General features: G+C 47.7%; 1 protein-coding gene across 3 annotated transcripts in view; it reads right to left on the bottom strand.

The window, feature by feature from the left end:
- The window catches only part of DDO (D-aspartate oxidase), a 110,892-nt gene extending 94,106 nt beyond the window's left edge, over positions 1 to 16,786 (bottom strand). For 2 of the 3 annotated variants that reach the window (XM_075338341.1, XM_075338342.1), the window contains exon 1: positions 16,671 to 16,786. In XM_075338341.1, coding sequence (XP_075194456.1) covers positions 16,671 to 16,672 — 2 coding nt within the window. In that variant the 5' untranslated portion in view covers positions 16,673 to 16,786. The remainder of the gene's footprint in view (positions 1 to 16,670) is intronic. The other variant, XM_075338343.1, reaches the window with a different exon arrangement.
- Positions 16,787 to 24,109: the final 7,323 nt, after the last annotated feature.

Genomic DNA, 24,109 nt, shown 5'->3' with positions numbered 1-24,109 from the left:
CCGGTGATGGTTTGGGAGGTGCAGGGCCTGGTGGGCGCAGGGACGCGGGGGCAGCGCTGTGCCTTGCGGCACTGTGGTACTCACTCAGCCTGAGACGTGACACAGTTTTTACGGTAAACCAACGGCTGGATGGACGGTCCCACGGACGGCTGCACTTGCTCTCCCGGTAGGTGACGGTGATGTCCCTTTTCCTTGCACCTTGATGAACTGGTTGGTTGCGATGGGTCCCCACCGGTAACCCGCTCCCCGGCTTCAAGCTGGACCGGGGGAGCTCTACTCTTTGCCCGCAGGCGCTGGCCCTAAGAAACGGGTGCCTTGGCGGTGGCGGTGTCTCTTCTATACTGGCTGGGCTGTTGCCTTCAATCGGGACTTGGTTGTTGGGGGATCTACGTCCCCTTCACTGACGGATTTAGCAAATTTGGCGACTCCTAGCCTTGCCGGGGTCCGAGAGGCCCCTGCCCTGGTGCTGACTGTCCTTCGGAACACTGCTCCAGACCGCCGGGCACACAGCCAACGGGGTCCTTCCAGGAACTTCCAAACGGTCCCCCCTCCAGACAGTCACCGCCGTTGCTGACCTTGCTGACCTGGCCCTACACAAAGCTGGACCCTTCAGGCTTTCCTTCTTTCTTGTCACCTCACTTGCTTTCCTCCTTTTCCACTTTTCTACTTTTCACTTTCACTTTCTTAACTCCTCTACTTAGCTCCTCACTCCTGCTCCTCCCTGAGCTCTCCTTCCACTTCTTCCTCCTCAACTGAACTGCCTGCTTTCTCCCGCCTCCAGAGCTGTGACCTCCTCGGTGGGCGGAGCCAACCGCCTGGCCCACCCCCTGGTGTGAATCATCAGCCTCTGGAGGAAGGCAACAAGGATTTGTGGTTAGCCGTGGTGTTCCTACCTGGGATGTAAGGTGTGGTGGTGTGTGACCTGTGTCCCCTGGCTTGCCCAGGGCGACACATTCCCCCTTAGCAAAATGCAGACCGTCCGCGGGCTGCCGTCCAACACCGGTTTTATTTTTCTGAAAAAGATAACATAGTGATATAACATATTTACATTTTTAATAATAACTCTTCCCAAGAGGGGAGGCACATTTCTTTTAACGTTGCAAACGGTTTACGGTTACGGTTTCCGCTCTCTCCCACCCAAGCAACCTGGCCCTGATGCTGCCCCTAAAACCCAGGCAGCACCCCTTGACCCACAGTCCAGCACACGGTACCCGAGCGGGATCTGTCCTTTCCCTCCAGAGGGTAGCCACCGGTTCCTTTGGTGGCTGGGCCCCAGCCTGCTCTGCTGAGGGCCCTGCCTCCAACCTGCCTCTCCGGAGGCGGCATTGCGGAAAACGGTAACGGTAAACAACATATTTACAAGCCACTTAACGTTTGTGGTTGCCCTGCAAGTTCACGGGCTTGTCCATGGATAGTTCCCATGCAAAACTTTTTAACGGTCCCCACGGGGACAACGGTGCCGGCTCCAGCCGGTTACAATCACAAAGCAAATCAGGTAAGGCACTCGGTCATCATCATTTTTCTTATCATTTTCAAACTTTTTAAACAACAAAATGGTGGTCCCAACGGGGACTGGACAACGGTGCTCCGCTACCCTACTGCAGGCCTTCGGCTTCATCCAAGGGAGGGGGTGCAGGGCTCACTCTGCTCTCTTGGCTGCCCCGTAGCTTCACATCCAGGGCAAACCACCCCCTCTCTCCGCAGTGTCGGGTGTACCGAACAAGGTCCCCCGGCATTAGGTTGCGGCCGGGATGCTCCTCAGGCAGGTGGGCATTCACATCCCGCCGGGCTACAAACACCTCGGCCTCCAGGCCCGGCTCGTATATGAACCCGTAGCCCCGGCGGACATCAAACCGCCTCACCTGCCCCTCGTACAACGGGCCCCGGACACGGAACGTGGCCTGGCGGAGACTTTCTTTCTCTCGGATAGCTCGGGCCACCAGCTCGGCCTTCTTCCGCTCCCTCTCGGCGATCTCCAGGCCCAGCGGTACCGGCTCCCTATCCCAATACGGCGCTGCCGCCAGCGCCGGCGCACGGGTCGGGCCCCGCGGGACATCCTGGACGTTGCCCACTGTCAGGAATCTGGGCGGCATGTCCCGCGGTGTCTTGGCCTTGGGCGCTGCCTTGCAACAACAACCCGGCGCTACCTCAGCCGAGGTGTGGGGGATGGGCATAGGGGCTTTCCGCTGCTGGGCCTTCGGCTCGGAGCGGGTCATCGGCTCCGGCTCGGGGAACTTCTCGGTGGATGCCTCCGGTTCCACTTTCGGAGTCTTCCATGGTAACACCTTCGGGGTGCCGCGGGCTCCGGCTACAGGTCGGCCCGCCTGGGCGGGGACGCTGGGTACTGCTACCGGTTGCGGTGGTAGCAGGCCTAGTGGCAGGGTCACGGCCTCCGGGACGGGTGGCGAGGGAGGCAATGGGGGGAGAGGGCTTGGACCGGGCCCCACAGCCGCGATGACCGGCCCTTCAAGGGCATCGGGACGTGGGTCACTCACCCTCCCTTTCTCCGCTTCCTCCTCGCGTCTCCGCACGGTGGCTACAACGTCCGCCATGTCGGCCTCCCACTCCTCCATGAGGAGCTGCATCCTGACCTGCAGCCTTTGGTAGAGCTGCGCGGTTCGGATTTCCACCCACGCCGCGGTTCCAGGCGCGGGGGCTACGGTGTCGCGGGACGGCATCCACATGATGGCTTCTTCTCTACTTCCAGGAACGGTATATTTGCAGAGTCCTGGCGTCCCTGCTTTTATAGCTGCAGCTACATGCGTCCAGCCGCCATCGCGTCCCCCTTAGCTATTTCCGGCCCCTCCTCTCTCGGGGCGGGGTTTTGGCCTTCGCGCCTCTACTGCTCGAGAAGACGCTCGAGCGGGAACTTTTCGCGCCAAAGATGGCGGCTTCTGAAATTTTTCTGCCGGATACCTCCGGCGGTAACAAGGCGCACCTCTACCAGACGGCAGAGCGGTAAGATCCTGTTCGTGACGCCAAGTTGTCGCGGGCGGGGAGGAGGGTGTCAGCACACTACGCTCACCCCCTTCTGCTCGGGTCCGGCGGCTGCTGCTCAGTGGTGGCTCGAGCGGTGGGCCGGATCCCGGGGGTTTCTCGAGCGGCACTCCTCGCCCGTGAGTGAAAGGGGGTTGTTGGGTGTGGGGATGATTATTGTCCGTGACGCCACCCACGGTTGTGGTGATTTCACCACCGCTGCTCAGTACAGGGGTCCCGGGGATGGTGATGCGGAGCAGCCAGGTGTTGTGTTGCCCCTCCGTGGGTAGGGGTTGGTGATCCCGGGGCCCGGTGATGGTTTGGGAGGTGCAGGGCCTGGTGGGCGCAGGGACGCGGGGGCAGCGCTGTGCCTTGCGGCACTGTGGTACTCACTCAGCCTGAGACGTGACACAGTTTTTACGGTAAACCAACGGCTGGATGGACGGTCCCACGGACGGCTGCACTTGCTCTCCCGGTAGGTGACGGTGATGTCCCTTTTCCTTGCACCTTGATGAACTGGTTGGTTGCGATGGGTCCCCACCGGTAACCCGCTCCCCGGCTTCAAGCTGGACCGGGGGAGCTCTACTCTTTGCCCGCAGGCGCTGGCCCTAAGAAACGGGTGCCTTGGCGGTGGCGGTGTCTCTTCTATACTGGCTGGGCTGTTGCCTTCAATCGGGACTTGGTTGTTGGGGGATCTACGTCCCCTTCACTGACGGATTTAGCAAATTTGGCGACTCCTAGCCTTGCCGGGGTCCGAGAGGCCCCTGCCCTGGTGCTGACTGTCCTTCGGAACACTGCTCCAGACCGCCGGGCACACAGCCAACGGGGTCCTTCCAGGAACTTCCAAACGGTCCCCCCTCCAGACAGTCACCGTCGTTGCTGACCTTGCTGACCTGGTTCTACACAAAGCTGGACCCTTCAGGCTTTCCTTCTTTCTTGTCACCTCACTTGCTTTCCTCCTTTTCCACTTTTCTACTTTTCACTTTCACTTTCTTAACTCCTCTACTTAGCTCCTCACTCCTGCTCCTCCCTGAGCTCTCCTTCCACTTCTTCCTCCTCAACTGAACTGCCTGCTTTCTCCCGCCTCCAGAGCTGTGACCTCCTCGGTGGGCGGAGCCAACCGCCTGGCCCACCCCCTGGTGTGAATCATCAGCCTCTGGAGGAAGGCAACAAGGATTTGTGGTTAGCTGTGGTGTTCCTACCTGGGATGTAAGGTGTGGTGGTGTGTGACCTGTGTCCCCTGGCTTGCCCAGGGCGACACATTTACATCCAAAGCTGCGCCCCAACACCGTTCCCGGGAGTCCCGCACCTTCACCGCAGTGGTGGTCTCTACCATCACCACAACCTGTGGGTGGCGTCACGGACAATCCCCTTTTACAATAACCCCTTTTTACAGTGGAGCCTGGGATCACAGACCGGGTCACGCCACCGTGATACTTACTGAAGTGACCCTTGGCCCGAATCTGAGTACCCCTATCCCTGGGTGACAGTCTGAAGATAGGTATAGAGCATGAGGGTAAACAGTGGAGACAGGACAGCATAAAGTGCACATGGTGGTGAATTAGCAGTTTATAATGAAACAGTGTAGTGGTTATAGTGTAGAACTGAGACAAATATAGCTAGAAAGGGTGGTCATTGTGGTGGTTATACTGTAGGGTAGATATATCTAATAAGGGCAAACAATGTAGAGGTAAAAATTCAGAAAGGCAGTGTGGTGGTCATAGCACTTAAGGGAGGATGGTAATGAGGCAATAGGTCATATGCAAGGACAGTGTGGTGGTTATAGTTCATGAAGAGAACAGGGTGAAGGCTGTGTAACTTAAGAGGGACAGGGGGTGAGCCATATTATGTGGAGGAAATACATTGATTTATTAATGTGCACAGCATGGGCGGATATTTTTAGGCATAGACATTATAATGACACAGCTATTTTTAAGGGCACCATGTTGGGATGTGCTGCAGAAGAGCTGAGAAGCTGGAGGTCTGCAGAGACAAATTGTGGATGTGAAAAGTCATGATTTCCACACGAGATGCTGGCAAAAGGGATGAGAACAACTCCCATCAGAGAAAACTACCTGCATCTAAACAATATTGTAGTTCCTGTATGGTCTGCAGCCTGATGATGGCTGGTAACAACAGTATCTTCTAATCATTGTTAAAAATTTACTGGGAGTTGTTGGTTTACGCAATACAAATGTCTACTGGTAGGGACTGATTTTACATTGCAATTGAATGCTTTATTGAATGAGTTGTCCCTTTTTTAGAAAATACCAGTCCCCAAATGCAGTTATTATTGTTCCCTCGTCCAGTGCTGAGTATCCAGCTTTAGTGGCAGGAATTGGCTGCAACATTGATATCAAGTCAAAAGTGTGGCAGCCAGTGAGCTTAGCAGCTGATTGAGGTGTTCCGTCTGCCCTAGCAGCACTGCTAATCTCAATGACGGGTTGCATCGCTGTCAATGTGACTGGTGATCTATTCCTTGTAGTGATGGCAGTTCCTGTGATATATTCATGTACTGATGGTGGTTCTGGTGCTGTATTCAAATACTGAAACCCCCAAATCATGAAAAGTATACAGATTCAAATCAATAGGAGGTGGATATGTGGTAGCCGGTAGCGCTCTGGGAAAGCTCTGTGACTGAGAATTTCCAGCTGCCTGCTGCCGCCACCGGCACCAAGAACAGCTGATCTGTGAGGGAGCGGGGTGTCGGACCTCAGCCAATCAGACATTGACAATAGATGGCATCATGAAAAAAGAAGATTATGTGGTAATACTGAAGCAACATCTCAAGATATCAGCCAGGAACTTAAAGGGAACATGTCAGGTCTACGAGCAGTTCTGGGTGCATATTGCTAATTCCTGCCTAACCGTCCCTGTATACACTAGCGTAAATAAAGAGATGTTTAAAAAACTTATTTTTAAAGATCTTTTATTGTATGCTAATGATTGAGGGGACTAGTCCCCTGGGCGTTAGTTCCCCTGGCTAGTCGGCTTCATTAGCATGTTAGTATGCCCCTGTGGGCGTGCTAACATGCTAATGAATGCGCAGCATCAGAGGCATGGTCACTCTCACCTCTCCGCTGGTATTGCGTCCAACGCTGGATTTCGGCTCAGTACACATGACCCCGGAGTTTCAGTCATGCGCACTACTTTAGTTTGAAGCCAGGACGCGTACACCCAGCCTCCTAGTGCAAAGAGCCGAAATCCAGTCTCGGACGCGATAGCAGCGGAGAGGCGAGTGAGATCATCTTCTGACGCTGCACATTCATTAGCATGTTAGCACGCTCACAAGGGCGTACTTACATGCTAATCGAGCCGACTAGTCAGGGGAACTAACACCCAGGGAACTAGTTCTCTCACTCAGTACCATACGATAAAAGATCTTTAGAAATACTCTTTCTGAAGATGTCTTTATTAGAGTTGAGCGATGTTCGAGGTTCGCCAATTTCATGTTTGAGTGATTTTTGGGGGTGTTCGAGTCGTTCGTCGAACTCGAACGATTTGGTAAAAGTTTGGTAGTTCAAGTTACGTTCGAGAATGGTTCGATCAACAAAAAGCGTAGCTAGTTACTAGCTGGCTTCTCACTGTAATAGAGTGAGTCAATGTGAATCATGATATTATCAAAATTCAGCGTATAGTGTGCGGGGGGGATGGGGTTTAGATCAGTGCTGTTGCTGAGTGCTGAAAGAATGCCGATCGCAATTTTTTTTTTTTTGTCTAACCGTGCGTACAGTGGGGCAGGCCAGGCTCTCAGCAAATCACAGACACACACACAGCAAAGTGGATTTTTGCCAGACAAGCAAGGGCATGTGTCATAGGCTGTCCATGTCACATGTCTTTGCTCTATAAGATCCGGCCATTTTCCCCATCGCCGCCATTATCTCTCTGCTGCGGCTCGGTGACAGTCACCGCTCCGCTCCTGCTGCTGCTGCTGCTGTGTGCGCTATAGACAAACAGTGCAATCTACAGAGCACTTTAGGGATTAGGGACTACTTGTAATTTCAGCCCTTTTCAGGGCTGCATTACAGCCGTTCATAGGCATTGTTGCTAGGCAGGTCCGTGCGTACGCTGTGCAGGGCTTTAGATAACAGTGTCTGGCTACATCAGCTCAGGCAATTCCTTGCTGCATTTTTTCATTGGCAGGGATAGAAACTGAGGCTTCCTTTGCTCTCCTGCTACCTACAGCACCTGTGCATTCTACACACCTGCCCATTTTTGCTACTCAATTTTAATAGCAAACAGTGCTGACACTTAGTGGCATACTGAAAGTGTCTTGGATACTAACTTAGTGTTCCTCTGGTGCCAAGCAAGGTACACCACCTGTGCATTCTACACACCTGCCCATTTTTGCTACGCAAGTTTTATAGCAAACAGTGCTGACACTTAGTGGTATACTAAAAGTGTCTAGGATACTAACTTAGTGTTCCTCTGGTGCCAAGCAAGGTACACCACCTCTGCATTCTACACACCTACCCATTTTTGCTACGCAATTTTTATAGCAAACAGTGCTGACACTTAGTGGCATACTAAACGTGTCTGGGATACTAACTCAGTGTTCCTCTGGTGCCAAGAAAGGTACACCACCTCTGCATTCTACACACCTGCTCATTTTTGCTACGCAATTTTTAAAACAAACAGTGCTGACACTTAGTGGCATACTAAAAGTGTCTGGGTTACTAACTTAGTGTTCCTCTGGTGCTAAGCAAGGTACACCACCTCTGCATTCTACACACCTGCCCATTTTTGCTACGCAATTTTTATAGCAAACAGTGCTGACACTTAGTGGCATACTAAAAGTGTCTGGGATACCAACTTAGTGTTCCTCTGGTGCCAAGCAAGGTACACCACCTCTGCATTCTACACACCTGCCCATTTTTGCTATGCAATTTTTATAGCAAACAGTGCTGACACTTAGTGGCATACTAAAAGTTTCTGGGTACTAACTTAGTGTTCCTCTGGTGCCAAGCAAGGTACACCACCTCTGCATTCTACACACCTGCCCATTTTTGCTACGCAATTTTTATAGCAAACAGTGCTGACACTTAGTGACATACTAAAAGTGTCTGGGATACTAACTCAGTGTTCCTCTGGTGCCAAGCAAGGTACACCACCTCTGCATTCTACACACCTGCCCATTTTTGCTACGCAATTTTTATAGCAAACAGTGCTGCCAGTTTTAGGGCCATAGTTGCATTGTCAGGGATAGTCAGTGTTGGTTCTTCAGCTGTCAATAAAGCTAGACCACCTCTGCATTGTACACCACCTCTCCATTTTTGCTACGACATTTTAAGTGTCCAATCTGGTCACAAACAAAATGAGTGGCAAAAGGACAGATGCTGGTGGAAAGGGGAACAGGCATGTTGGAAAGGAAAAAAAAGGCTTGTGTCCGTGGGGGAGGTGGTAAAGCTACAGTAACATCTGCTGAAGAAAGGCCATCTTCAAGCAAAAGTAAGACGTCTACTACTTTCCGTGGACAATCTGATGTACTCCCTTTTTACGGAACCGAACTACTGTAACAAAGGTAGATGATGCACAAAAAAAGAACATGCTTGTATGGATCTCAAGTGCTCCAACAAGTGGCCTCTCCTCCATCTCAACTTCAACATCCAAAAAACAACAGTCCTCTGAGTTGTCACCCCAATCACACTTGTATGTTGTAACAGAGATGGGTGAGTCCGCAGAGCTGTTCAGTCACACTATAGCCTGGGAATCAGAGGTCTGCTCCCAAGCTACAGTGAGTACAGACCAGGAAATGGTCTGCAGTGATGCCCAGAAGCTTTGTGAGTCTGATTCAGGCCGTGATCACCAAGTTTCTGAGCATAATGTAGACCCTCATTCAGAAACTGTAACACCTCTTGGTGGAGACAATGAGGAACATACTGATAATGATGAGACTCAGATATCTGATTGGAATGACAACTTAACTATTCAGTCAGGGCAGGAAGAGGTTAGGTCTGAGGGCAAGGGGAGTGGAAACACAACGGTTGATGATGAAGTTCTAGATCCCACTTACTGTCAACCCACAGTCAGGCACTCGAGGAGGTCAGCAGAGGCGGTGGAGGAGGATGAGACTGACGATGAGGTTAGCTTGCGCCTTCCTGGACAAAGACGGAGTACTGGAAGCATGTCAACAACTGCATCCTCAGCCACAACTCTGCCTCTGAGCACAAGTCGGGGTGGCTCTGCAGGTCGCATGGGCTCTAATAGTTGTATTGCCTGGTCCTTTTTTGACATCGCAAAGGATCACAGAACTCATGTGATCTGTAGGCTTTGTCGCCAATCTGTAAGTAGAGGCCAAAAACTCACTAGTTTGAGGTACTTCGTCCATAAACCGTCACATGAATAACAAGCATAAGTCCCAGTGGGAAGCTCACTGTGCTACAATGCGGCCTAGCGGAGCGGGCCAACCACCGTCTGCCCCTTCAACTGCATACGCGCGCTCTTCATCCTCTATGACTGTGGGGACAGCTGTCACACATGTTTTTCTATGCAAACTTTCCACCTCTTTAACCACAACAGGCAGTTTGCTTGGCAGGTCATCATCAGTTGTTTTGGGAGGGGAAACAGGTGCTGTTGTAGAGCTCTCTCAGAAATCGAGAGCACCAACTTTGGATGAAGGCAATATCATGTCTCCGCCTGCACTTTTCTCACAGACCAGCAGTTTTCCAGGTACACCCTACTTCACACCATCAGCGCACAGCAGCCAGATCTTGGTCCCTCAGATGTGGACAATTAAAAGGCCATTTCCTCAGAGCCATAACAAAGCTAAGAGGTTGACTTTCAACCTCTGCAAGCTGTTGACTACAGAAATGCTGCCTTTCCGCCTGGTGGACACAGAGGATTTTTGAGACCTTATGTCCGTTGCAGTGGCCCAGTACCAGATGTCCAGTCACCACTGCTTCTCCAAGAAAGATGTGCCAGCGCTACACCAGCATGTTGCACACAACATCACCGCTTCCTTGAGAAACTCTGTGTGTGACAGGGTGCATTTCACCACCGATACTTGGACCAGTAAGCATGGACAGGGGCATTACATGTCGCTGACTGGGCACTGGGTAACTATGGTGTGAGATGGAGAAGGGTCTGCTGTACAAGTCTTGCCGTCCCCACGACTTGTGCGTCAATCCTCTGCATGTAGAAGTTCCTCCACTGCTTCTGCCTCCTCAACCTCGTCTGGGTCCTCCACCTCCGCCCCAAGCCTGCCTGGTCAGGCCACCCGCGTTTTAACTGCGCACAAGGAATCCCACACACCTCTTTACTATGCTGGCAGCAGAGCTCAATGGCATTAGGCGGTCTTTACGTTGAAATGTCTGGGAAATAAGAGTCACACAGCTGAGGAGTTGTGGTCAGCTCTGGAGAGCGAGTTTAGTAAATGGTTGTCTCCACTCAACCTGCAGCCAGGGAAGACCATGTGCGACAATGCTGCAAACCTGGGTGCGGCCCTACGCCGAGGCAAGGTGACACACGTGCCTTGTATGGCTCACGTGTTGAACCTTGTTGTCCAGCAATTTTTAACCCACTATCCCGGCCTAGATGGGCTTCTGCACAGGGCATGGTCACTCTCTGCTCACTCCCGCCGTTCAACCGGCGCAGCTGACCGATTTGCATCGCTCCAGAAGTCTTTCGGCCTGCCAGTTCATCGCCTGAAATGCGATGTGCCGACACGCTTGAATTCGACTTTCCACATGTTGCAGCGACTGTGGCAGCACCGCCGAGCCCTGGTGCAATACCTTATGACATATAGCCTGGGCCAATGAGATGCAGAGGTGGGGCAGATCACGCTGATGGAGTGGTCTCAGATCAAGGACCTATGCACCCTTCTGCACAGTTTCGACATGGCGACGAATATGTTTAGCGCTGACAATGCCATTATCAGCATGACAATTCCAGTCATTTACATGCTGGAGCACACTCTAAACACTATTCGTAGTCAGGGGGTGGGACAACAGGAAGGGGAGGAAGTACAGGAGGATTCATATGCGGAAGGGCTACCAAGATCTGCAAGGTCCAGACGTTCTGCATCACCAAGGCGGCAGGCATAGGACGGTGGGGGAGAGGGATTAACAAGGGCACATGGTAGCAGCCAAACTGTTGAGGAAGGTGCAGGAGCCCAGGAAGAAATGGAGGACGAACTGGTGATGGGCATGGAAGACTCAGCAGATGAGGGAGACCTTGGTCAAATTTCAGTTGTTCGAGGTTGGGGGGAGATTTCAGAGGAAGGAAGCATGGTTATCACCTCACCGCCACAAACACAGCAAGGACTTGGTCCGCAGGGATGCGCAAGACACATGAGCACCTTCTTGCTGCACTACCTAGAACATGACCGTCTGATTGTCCGAATTAGAAGTAATGATGACTACTGGGTTGCTACACTCTTAGATCCCCGGTACAAGTCCAAATTTGGCAAAATAATTCCATCCATAGAAAGGGACACACGTATGCAGGAGTATCAGCAGAAGCTGTTACGCAATCTTAGCTCGGCTTTTCCACCAAACACCAGTGGTGCTCAGAGTGAATCTCCCAGTTGTAACTTGCCAAACATGGGACTGTCTCGTCATCATCAGTCAAACCGTACCAGCAACACCGTATCTGGTGGTAACAGCAATTTTATGGAATCGTTTCATAATTTTTTTAGACCATCCTTTGCAAGGCCACAAGAGACAAGAAGTCTGACAGATAGTCAACGGCTGGAGAGGATGATACAGGAGTATCTCCAAATGAACATCGATGGCATGACTGTGCAACTGGAGCCTTGCTCATTTTGGGCTTCCAATCTTGAAAAATGGCTTGAGCTTGCCACTTACGCCTTGGAGATCTTGCCGTGTCCCACAGCCAGCGTTGTCTCTGAACGTGTCTTCAGTGCTGTTGGGTGTGTGTGCTGACAGATAAGCGCACGCATCTGTCCAGTGACAATGTGGACAGACTAACGTTCATCAAGATGAACACGTCATGGATCAGCCAGGACTTTGCTACCCCTGTATCATCCTGGGGAGAGTAAGGGCTGGCGTATTTTTAAATGTGCTTGATGCAAATCAACACATCCAGTTTGCAACTGGGGCACAAGTGATGCCACTGAATTGGTATCTGTGGCCCAATTTTTGGGAAAAAGGGAGACTCTCCTTGGAGTCCCCTTGCTGTGTTTTTAACAATGAGCCAAGATGAAAAAGTCATGATTCAGCAAGGACTTTGCTACCTACCCCGGTGTCATCCTGGGGACAGTTAAGGCTGGCGTATTTTTGAATGTGCTTGATGCAAATCAACACATCCAGTTTGCAACTGGGGCACAAGTGATGCCACTGAAGTGGTGTGTACGGCCCAATTTTTGGGAAAAAGGGAGACTCTGCTTGGAGTCCCCTTGCCGTGTTTTTAACAATGAACCAAGATGAACAAGTCATGGTTCAGCAAGGACTTTGCTACCTCCCCCGGTGTCATCCTGGGGACAGTTAAGGCTGGCGTATTTTTGAATGTGCTTGATGCAAATCAACATATCCAGTTTGCAACTGGGGCATAAGTGATGCCACTGAAGTGGTGTGTGCGGCCCAATTTTTGGGAAAAAGGTAGACTCTGCTTGGAGTCCCCTTGCTGTGTTTTTAACAATGAGTCAAGATGAACAAGTCATGGTTCAGCAAGGACTTTGCTACCTACCCCGGTGTCATCCTGGGGACAGTTAAGGCTGGCGTATTTTTGAATGTGCTTGATGCAAATCAACACATTCAGTTTGCAACTGGGGCACAAGTGATGCCACTGAAGTGGTATCTGTGGCCCAATTTTTGGGAAAAAGGGAGACTCTGCTTGGAGTCTCCTTGCTGTGTTTTTAACAATGAGCCAAGATGAACAAGTCATGGTTCAGCAAGGACTTTGCTACCTACCCCAGTGTCATCCTGGGGACAGTTAAGGCTGGCGTATTTTTGAATGTGCTTGATGCAAATCAACACATTCAGTTTGCAACTGGGGCACAAGTGATGCCACTGAAGTGGTGTGTGTGGCCCAATTTTTGGGAAAAAGGGAGACTCTGCTTGGAGTCCCCTTGCTGTGTTTTTAACAATGAGCTAAGATGAACAAGTCATGGTTCAGCAAGGACTTTGCTACCTACCCCAGTGTCATCCTGGGGACAGTTAAGGCTGGCGTATTTTTGAATGTGCTTGATGCAAATCAACACATCCAGTTTGCAACTGGGGCACAAGTGATGCCACTGAAGTGGTGTGTGTGGCCCAATTTTTGGGAAAAAGGGAGACTCTGCTTGGAGTCCCCTTGCTGTGTTTTTAACAATGAGCCAAGATAAACAAGTCATGGATCAGCAAGGGCTTTGCTACCCCGGTGTCATGCTGGGGAGAGTAAAGGCTTGTGGATTTGGATTGTGCTTCATGAAAATCTACCTGTCAAGTTTGCAACTGAGGGACAAGTGATGCCACCAAAGTGGTGTCTGTGGCACAATTTTTGGGAAAAAGGGAGACTCTGCTTGGAGTCTCCTTGCTGTGTTTTTAACAATGAGCCAAAATGAACAAGTCATGGTTCAGCAAGGACTTTGCTACCTACCCCGGTGTCATCCTGGGGACAGTTAAGGCTGGCGTGTTTTTGAATGTGCTTGATGCAAATCAACACATTCAGTTTGTAACTGGGGGACAAGTGATGCCACTGAAGTGGTGTGTGTGGCCCAATTTTTGGGAAAAAGGGAGACTCTGCTTGGAGTCCCCTTGCTGTGTTTTTAACAATGAGCCAAGATAAACAAGTCATGGATCAGCAAGGACTTTGCTACCCCGGTGTCATCCTGGGGAGAGTAAAGGCTTGTGGATTTGGATTGTGCTTCATGAAAATTTACCTGTCAAGTTTGCAACTGAGGGACAAGTGATGCCACCAAAGTGGTGTCTGTGGCCCAATTTTTGGGAAAAAGGGAGACTCTGCTTGGAGTCTCCTTGCTGTGTTTTTAACAATGAGCCAAGATGAACAAGTCATGGTTCAGCAAGGACTTTGCTATCTACTCCGGTGTCATCCTGGGGACAGTTAAGGCTGGCGTGTTTTTGAATGTGCTTGATGCAAATCAACACATTCAGTTTGTAACTGGGGCACAAGTGATGCCACTGAAGTGGTGTGTGTGGCCCAATTTTTGGGAAAAAGGGAGACTCTGCTTGGAGTCCCCTTGCTGTGTTTTTAACAATGAGCCAAGATAAACAAGTCATGGATCAGCAAGGACTTTGCTACCCCGGTGTCATCCTGGGGAGAGTAAAGGCTTGTGGATTTGGATTGTGCTTCATGAAAATTTACCTGTCAAGTTTGCAACTGAGGGACAAGTGATGCCACCAAAGTGGTGTCTGTGGCCCAATTTTTGGCAAAAAGGGAGACTCTAGTTGGAGTCCACTTGCTGTGTTTTACATGAATTTAGAAGGGCATGACATGCCTATATCTGTGCCTCCTCCTCTTTTTACTCGTCCACCTCTTTTGTTTTCGCATGAGTATATGTCTTTGTCACTTTCCGATGTGTTTGTGGTGTCTTGGGAGTCGTTTGTCACCTTTTGGACTGGACACCTTTGAAGGTGTTTTCTATGTGTTTTTATGTTTGTGTTTGCCTGCCATTGTTTTCAATGGGGTTCGAGTGGTTCGTCGAACGGTTCGTCGGGGTGGCTCATCTCTAGTCTTTATCTATGCTAGTGTGTTATGATTCAGGGACCAAGGAGGATAAAAAAATGCGGAATCCCAAAAAGGTAACAGAGTGCCTGGAAACTTAACGGACTGCAGACCTAATCCTGACACACAACTAACAGTAGCCGTGGGGCGTGCCTACGATGACCTGGACGCATCGACAAAGCCGGAGAACTAAATAATCTCACAGATAGAAATAAAAGGAAGCTAATCTGCCTCGGAGTAGTCCCCAAAGATAGATAGATAGCCCCCCACATGTAAAGGCTACGGTGATATAGAAAAATGCAATACAAAGGCAGAAAGGACAGATTCAGCAAAGGTGAGGCCCAAACTATCTTTATAGGAAAGGATAGGAAAGAGCAACTGTCTGATGAGGGGAAACCACACTGATGAGGGGCAATACCCCAAAACAGCTGTCAGTGGATGGATACCTGGCCTTGGTATTTCCCTTGTCATATCTTTAAACTTGTCAAAAAGTTGGATATTGACTAAAAGGGCCACTTAATATGGTGGTTATGGTGGTCTCCTAAAAAGAGCCACCCCTTGGCTGGGCCCTTCCCGGAGGGATATCTGGCTGGTTTCTGTGTGTTGAGACTCCTAACAGAGGCTCCACAGACTTTTTTGATTTGCATATTTCCCAGGGGGCAATGTACCTAGGATTTCACTGTCTTGAGCGCCCTCGCTGGCTGCCGGCAGTGTTTTCTCTGGCTGGTCTCCCCGAGATCAGTGATTGTTTTGACTTGTTAATACCAAGCATGACAAACATAAACCTTGCAGAATCATGGAGTTAAGTATACAGAAACTCCCAGCAGGGAATGATCCCATTCCACCACAAACTCCACACAGACAAAATAGGAATCATGCATTAGTATCAAAGCAGAAAAATCAACAAGAAAGTGGAAAACAAACGGTTAGGCAGGGATTATCAATATGCACCCAGAACTGCTCATGGTTCTGGGTGGATATTGTAGCTGACAGATTACCTTTAAAGCTTGAGCAAAAATGGGTCTTCCAAATGGACAAGGACGCAAAGCATACTGACAAACCCGTTACAAAGTGGCTTAAGGATAACAAAGTCAATGTTTTGGAGTGGCCATAACAAACCCCTGAACACAATCCTATAGAAAATTTATGGGCAAAGCATAAAAGTCATGTGCAAGCAAGGTGACCTACAAACATGGCTCAGTTACACCAGTTTTGTCAGGGGGAATGGGCCCAAATTCCTACCACCTATTGTGAAAAGCTTGTAGAAGGATATCCAAAATGCTTGACACAAGTCATACAGTTTATGGGCAATGGAACCAAATACTAATGACTTTGCAGAAAGTAATAAATAATAATAAGTAAAAATTCCTTAAAACATTCCCTCTCTGTCATTATTCTGGCATTTGGCAAATATAAATTATTTTGGTTCGCCATTGCCCAAATTCATGTCAGAGTAAGAAAAACAATCAGATGTGTCTTTTTAGATAGTGAATGTAAAGTTCTGGTTTCAACTGTATCTCTCTATTCTATCTATCGATTCTATCTATTCAATCTATGTATCTATCTATCTATCTATCTGTCTATTCCTCTATCTGTCTGTCTGTCTGTCTGTCTAGTGATCAAATCTTTCTATCGATCCATCCATCCATCCATAATTAGCTTTGTACATTTTTAACACATAAAAATCAGTCATTTCTTGAATGCATTTTATTCTGTCTGATACATGTCACATGGACGGCGCACGGATGACAGACACATACACACGGATGGTCAAAACGTAACGTGCCTTTTTTATGTGCCTAATCAAGCATTTAAACATTACTCAGTGTGTCATTACATGGCAAGAGGCAGAAGATGGCTATGTATGTGAATGGCTGAGCTAACCATCTGCCCCTTTATTTCATTAGTGGAATTAACCTCTTCATTCCATTCTGCTTTTCAGCTAAATATGTGGTATGTGATGTGAAGTACTATTAGCAAATTCAGATAAATATTTACAGCTCTCACCATCTGAGGCTGATAATTAACAGATCTAGTAACTATGTATGCAAATATACATTTATTCTACTTACATTATCAGATCATGTGACTTGCTGTGGCTGCTCCGGAAATGAGTAGGCGTGAAGTCTCTGCATGTGAAGAGGGAGGTGGGAGGGCGAAGTCCACTAGCAAGCCTTACTGGGGCTTGTGAATACTGTTGTGTCATACAATGTCACTTTCAGGACAATGATATGTTTATATACAGAGCAATATTCCACATTCACACATTCTACCACATTTACATGCTCAGGAAGAATAATGCATGTATTGCGGAATCCATGTGCTGTATGTGATTAACATATTAATGGATAGGAGAAGCTTTGCAGTTTGGGGGTGGGGGTCTCACTGGGGAAAAATCACTGATGAAACACTGGTGGTAAAAAAACACCTGCCGCACTGACCACACTGAAGAAACTCAAATCCAAAACACTGATGAACATCTGTGTGTTTCCACGTACATTACAATCACAAATGTCTGAATGAGGCCCTATTGCATCTTATTGCAATTTTTATACTGATGGTTATAGTATGTAGAGATGTTAGTCAGTATTATAGGCTCTGTATGTGGGCAAACCTGGCAACTAGAGTATGTCAAATGGCGCATGTGTGTGTCATATGTTTAGAGTGTTAGTGACGTGCATAGGATATGTCCAGTGGTGTCTTTTTTGCTCATTTGTGCTAATAAAGAATGCCATGTTGTACTTGGTAATGTTTATCAGCTTTCCACACAAAAAAAGTAGTGTATAAATTTTATAATTGTGGCAAAAGTCACGTTTGGAGGCAATGCTAGGATCTTAAAAGATCAGGGCCCAAAGTATAAGGCTGACCTTTATGTGGACACCTGATAGCTGTAAATAGGGCTTCCACTGAAAGAACTTTGCACAAACCTCTGCGTTTAGCAGTAGGGATGAGCGGATCTTCAGAACTTTGCCGAATTTCCCCCCCAAATCTGATTTGGATCAAATATATTTGCGTGAATCACATCATTAAACCCTTCATGAGCTATGACGTACTGGTACATCATAGGTCGTGTCCCTGCCTTTGATGCGAGCTTGCATGCCAAGCGCACATCTTTCCCTGCACACGTCAGCTGATCTGATTGGAGTTCCGCCAGTAGCTGTTAACCGGTTAAATCTCTGATCGCGGAGTGACGATGGGCTGTCATAACAGCCAGGGGTCAGCTGATGAACCTTGTGTCTGTCATGATGAACTTCCCGTGAACTGCTGTGAGATGGCGTTCATAGGAAGTCATCATTTCTGCTATACAGACCAGTGCTCATGCACTGCTCTGTACAGCACAAGCAATCTAATGATCGCAGCTTGGGACTAGTAAATACAATAAAAAGTAAGCTTTTTTTTAAAATATGAAAAAAAATAGAAAAAAAGCACAAATGTTCAAATCATCTCTTTTTTGCCCCACTGAAAAAAAAATAATAATAATAATAATAAAATATATAAACATATTTGATATCGCTGCCTTCAGAAACCTCTGATCTTTCAAAATATAAAATAAATTAATCCGATCTGTAAACAGTGTAATGGAAAAAAAAAGTTAAAAACTCCAAAATTATGTTTTTTTTGTTTGTCTCAACTTTCAAATGAAATGCAATGAGAGGCAACCAAAACATTGCATGTACTCAAAGATGGTATCAATAAAAACATCCGTTTAGAAAATAAGGCATCAATTAGATGCTGAAAAATGAAATCATTAAGGGTCTCGTAAAAGGGTGTCAATAGCAAAAAAAAAAGGTTTTTTTAATAAACTTCTGAATTTCTTTTTTCACAAATTAAATAGAAGGAAAACTACATATTTGGTATCTACGTACTTGTACTGACATGGAGAATCATAATGCTAAAGTCAATGTTACCATATAGTAAAATGAAAATGGATAATCGCCAGGTGGTGAAGGGGTTGAAAAGTCTCTATTTGCCTGGAAAATATGTGTAGAACACTGTGAGTCCCCATGAAGTCAACTGAACACATCCTAAGCTCTGTAATGCAAACACAGTTTTTTTAAGGACCAACTGAAGCATAAGTAATATACATCATATTTAACCACAGTATCAGACCTTGTAGGCTACGTAAAGAGAATCTGTCATTAGGATTTTGCCACCTTATGTGAGAGCAGCATAATGTAGGGGCAGAGATCCTGATTCAAGCGGTGTGTCACTTACTGGGCTGGTTAGTGTAGTTTTCCTAAAATCATTGTTAATCAGCAGTAGCTTATCATTAAATGATTACTTCACCTGCTGCCAGGTAGTCCAGTATATTCATGAGCCCTGCACAACTGCAACAGAGAAAACATTGATTTTTATCAAAATGACAGCAAACAGCTCAGTAAGTGACACATCGCTGGAGTTAGGGTCTCTGTCTCTATATTATGCTGCTCTTAGACGGGATAGCAAAACACTGGTGACATTTTCCCTTCAAATTGTAAAAAACAGTCTAAACAGTATCCCTTAGGGGGGCAGATGCAAGCATTGCTGTTGTTTATAGACAGTCACTGAAAATTGTACCTGTTTGTGGAGTCTGAAGAGCTTTGCAGCCCAAAAATAACATCCAAAAAATTATGACTTCCAATAGTTGGCGCTAGAGTTTGTCTCCTTTCCTGGAGAGACAATTTGAATAATTCCCAGAGGGGCATTGCAGCTATAAGTCCCCTTATCACTGACAGCCAGACTGGTTTGTCAAGTCTCCATAAGGAGAATAGTCTTCCCGCGTGGTCCCCCATTAGCTTCTCATAAGCCAGATCAGTTACCCACAGTTTGCACTGATGAGGGGCAATCACCCCAAAACACCGTGTCTGCAAATTGGGATTCTGATCTGGCATAGATCCTAGGTCATATGAAAAGGCTTGTTAGAAGCCCATTTTTTTACTTTTAGGATTGCTACTTCCAATAGGTGGCGCTAGAGTTTGTCTCCTTTCCTGGAGAGACAATTTGAATAATTCCCAGAGGGGCATTGCAGCTATAAGTCCCCTTACCACTGACAGCCAGACTGGTTTGTCAGGTCTCCATAAGGAGAATAGTCTTCCCCCGTGGTCACTTTAATTAGGGAGACAAAACAGGTGTACTGTATTCTTTTGTATGTGAAAATGTAATGGCCCCTCAATTAGAAATGAAAAAATATATATATTTTTTGGAGGTCTGCAATTGGTTTGCTAATCACAAAATGAATAGGCAATTACAAAAGCCTTTTTATCAAGCCTTCCAAATGTATCCCCTTTATTCTGAAATATTTATGTGCAGACCCAGACTGTAAAAGTTCCGATCCGCGCTGAGTTCAAAAGCACCTGGGGGCACCTCAGGGCACTCCAGGTATCGATCCAGGTCCAGCAACTCAGGTAATTAAAAAAATAAAGGAAAAATAAAGAGAGGTAATAGCAGGCGTGTTATACTTACTGAGTCTCTTGTGCAACTGTACATTGCTTCAGGGGTCACTCATACTACTTCCGAGGCCGCTCATTAACCTCATACATATACACTGCTTTCCCCGCCCACCAACAGTCCTGGCATCTCCGATTGGTTGCAGTCAGACGCACCCCCACCCTGTGTGACAGCATGTTTGATGACGTTCAATCAGAGGCGCTGTGTGTATCTATATATATATTGGTATAAAAATAAATAAGTTAAAAAATTGGCATAGGTTCCCTTATATTATGATACCCAGCACAGATAAGGCATACGGCTACAGGCTTCAGCCCCCAGCCGTGCACTTATTTTGGCTGCGTATCAAGAAAAAGAAAACCCCATGTGGCTTTTTTTTTAATATTTAAATAAATAATTTTTAAAAAATGGCTTGCGGTCTCCCCTAATTTTGATACCCAGCCATGATAAAGCTGACAGCTAGAGCTGTTATTCTCAGGCTGAGGAGACCCATGGTTATTATCCGCTAGATGCTACAATCTCGGAACTTTACCCACTCATCTCGATTGCCCTGGTGTGGTGGCAATCGGGGTAATAAGAAGTTAATAGCTCAAAACTGCCACTAAACCCAAGATTAGTAATGGGAGTTGTCTATGAGACTCCCCATTATTAATCTGTAAATGAAAAGAAATAAATACAAACACCGAAAAAATCAATTATTTGAAATAAAATACACACACTCTCTTTTTCCCCTTTATTAACCCCCAAAACAGCCAGGTCTGATGTAATCCACACAAGGTCCCACGATGATTCCAGCTCTGCTACATCTGAAGTGACAGCGCACAGGCACAGTATGTGACCGCCCACTGTGAGCTTCAGGTAGAGAATGACTGAGCTGCGTGATGAGCAGTGACATCACTCAGGTTATTTGCGGTTCCCACGGTCCTCCACCTGTGGCTGCAGGTAAAATGACCTCAGGTGACCTCATTGAAGTGAGTGATCTCACCTCAGGTTAGGTCACTGAGTCCACAGAACCGCATCTCCTGTGGGTTTTTTTTTGCCAAGAAATGCATATTTGGTGCTAAAATTTCTACCTCATTTTCCTCCTGGCAAAAAAAGCGCATCAAAACATCTTGCTGTTTTGATGAGATAGTGATGCAATTTTTTTTCCCCATCAGGTGTAGATTGGGTGCAGGAATATGGTGTCAGACTTTCACCACCAAATATGCATCTCTTGGCCAAAAAATGCACAAAAACTGTTTTGATATCGTTTTATTGTGGTTTTCTGCTAGGAGGTGCATATTTGGTGTTGAAATCTGGTGTAGACTTTTATTTAGTTATCTTTATACCACGATTGAGACTTACACAGCGTCCCTGATTGAAAGCAGTCAGACACGCTGTCACACAGGGTGGGGGCGAGTCTGACTGCAACTAATCAGAGATGTAGGGACTGTATATGCATGAGGGATAATTAGCGGCCCTGGAAGTAGCATTACAGCTGCATGGAGACTGGCAAGTATAAAGTGCTTGCTCCAATCCACCTATCCTGTGTACCATCATTTTTAAGCACCTGATTTGGGTCCCCGTAGATCAATTCCAGGCCCAAACTCGGGGGGTTTTTTAAACCCGGCTGGACCCGCTGATCCCCAGTATCTGTGAGTCCACCCATCACTATTCTGGAGTCAAAATATGAATACTGTTTTTAAGGTTACCAAGCATTTAAAAACTAACCCAATTTTGAGAGCTGTTTCTTCAAGGTACACAAACATGAGAGTATGTGTCAAGTCAGTGGGCACGGGCACACTGTGCCACAGAATCAGCTCATCCTGGAAGGTTGGTAAGGTTAGGCTTGTGCTGGCAGTTAGCTACCAGGCACCACTCCAGGGGATCTATTGCTATTGTATCAGTTGCGACCAAAACTGCAGGCACACACACAGGTCCAGGCATGGTGACTAGAACAGGCAGGTAGACTGGAACTTACTGGTACAGCAGGTAGTGGCAGGTTCGGTAGGTACAACAGGTACTGACAGGTATGGCAAGTTGGCAAATACTGGCGGGTATACGACAGGTACAGCAGGTACATCAGATACTGATAGGTACGGCAGGTACTGGTGGGTACAGCAGGTATAGCAGGTGGCAGGTACAGCAGGTATGGCAAGTATTGGTAGGTACGACAGGTACAGCAGGAATGGTAGGTACTAGAACACAGATACGGGTTAGCAGACACAGGGAATGGGACCCAGAATATAGTGAACAGGACCCAGGTTTGGGCACACTGGCCCTTTAATCGCAGGGAGGAGTGTGACCACATGGCATAAGTGCACTCCTGGGAGACCTGTGTGGCGTGCGCAGGCACCGGGAGCCGGCCGCCATAACAGGGGCAGGAACTACCGCTGAGCAGCTGGGAAGATGAGTGTGCAGGTGTCCCTTAAGTGAGGAGGAAGCAGGACAAAGCAGGGCATTACAGTACCCCCCCTTACACTCCATCTTTTCCAAGCCTGAAAGGAATCTCTTCAGGAGAAGAGGGGCCATAATATTCTCCTCAGGCTCCCACTACCACTCCTCAGGACCAAAACTCCTCCAAGCTACTAGGAGAAGGGTTTTACCTCTCACTTTTTTCATCGCCAACATGTTTATTACCTTGAAGATGTGCGTCCAAGCTGATTGGTGAGGGCAGGGTACCGGGATTCTTAAAGTAGCAGCTCAAGACGACAGGCTTGAGGAGAAACACGTGGAAGGAATTAAGGATATGCAAGGAGACAGAAAGCTTAAGATTGTAGGATACGACATTAATCTGGTGGAGTACTTCGAAGGGAGCTATAAAGCGGGGACCCAACTTGTAGGAAGGCTTCTTGGGGTGAACATACTTGTAAGAGAGCCATACCTTGTTTCCAGGCCAGAAAGAGGATCCGTGCATCTCTTATCCTCATGCCTTTTCATCCACACAGAGGACCACTCCAGAGTGGTCTTGGTATCCACCCAGATTTTGGAGAAACTCTTGGTGAGATCATTGGCTATAGATTTGCCAGAGGTGATAGTCACAGGGATAAGAATATTGGGTTGTTGTCCATATACTATATACATTGGAGATTTTATGGAAGACTCACTCAGATGATTGTTGTAGGAGAATTCAACCCAAGGTGCAAGTTTCACCCAGTTGCTTTGGTGTGCATTGAAAAATTGCCACAGTAAGTATGTCAAAATTTGATTAACCTGCTCCACTTTGTGATTGGACTGAGGATGATAGGCCGAAGAGAAGTCCAGAGATACATTCAGCAGTTTGCAGGTGACCCTCCAGAACTAAATGTCTATATCAGAAACTACGTGGAGGAGTAGACCGTGAAGGCGGAAGTGATAGTGAAGGAACTGCTTAGCAAACATGGGAGCAGAAGGAAGGACAGACAAAGGAGTGACGGGGGCCATTTTGGAGAATCGGTCCACTACACCCCATATGGCGGAAAGTGATGTGTTGCCAGGCAGCAGAAGGCACAGGAAGTGGTAGTGACTGATCTGATGGAAGCTGTTTGGGAGTCTTATTCTGGGCACACGAAGGCCAGGCAGAAATAAAGTCCACAATGACTTTACTCAGTGATTGCCGCCAGTAATGTCATGGGATTAGAAGTGCTGTCTTCTTTTGACCGCGATGGCTGGCCAACATGGAAGAGTGACTCTACTGTAAAACTAGCTTACTGTTGGCTTCTGCGACAAAGGTCGTTTTGGGTAGTACCTGAGATAGGCTTACTGGAGCTAACAAGAGCATTCTGGAGGGCTCGAAGAGGTGTTGAGACTCCTCTTCTTGGTCGGAAGACAAAAAGAGAGCATGTGCACCTTGACAATGTTGTCAGCTGGACAGAAATGGAGAACAAAGTTGAAGCATGCAAAGAACAGCAACCAACGGGCTTGGCAAGGGTTCAGCCTCTGCAGGTAGGCAAAGACTGCAGGTAGGCCAAGTTCTTGAAGTTGGTGTAGATAACAACAGGATGCACAGACCCTTCAAGTAGATACCACCACTCCTATAAAGCTGATTGCCAACAACTTTCAGTCGCTGATTGAGTAGTTGTGCTCTGGAGCAGAGAGTGCCTTGGAAAAGAAGCCACAGATTACA

Source organism: Anomaloglossus baeobatrachus, chromosome 3 (assembly GCF_048569485.1).
Source record: "Anomaloglossus baeobatrachus isolate aAnoBae1 chromosome 3, aAnoBae1.hap1, whole genome shotgun sequence".
Lineage (NCBI taxonomy): Eukaryota > Metazoa > Chordata > Amphibia > Anura > Aromobatidae > Anomaloglossus > Anomaloglossus baeobatrachus.
This window is presented reverse-complemented; position numbering and strand designations above follow the sequence as displayed.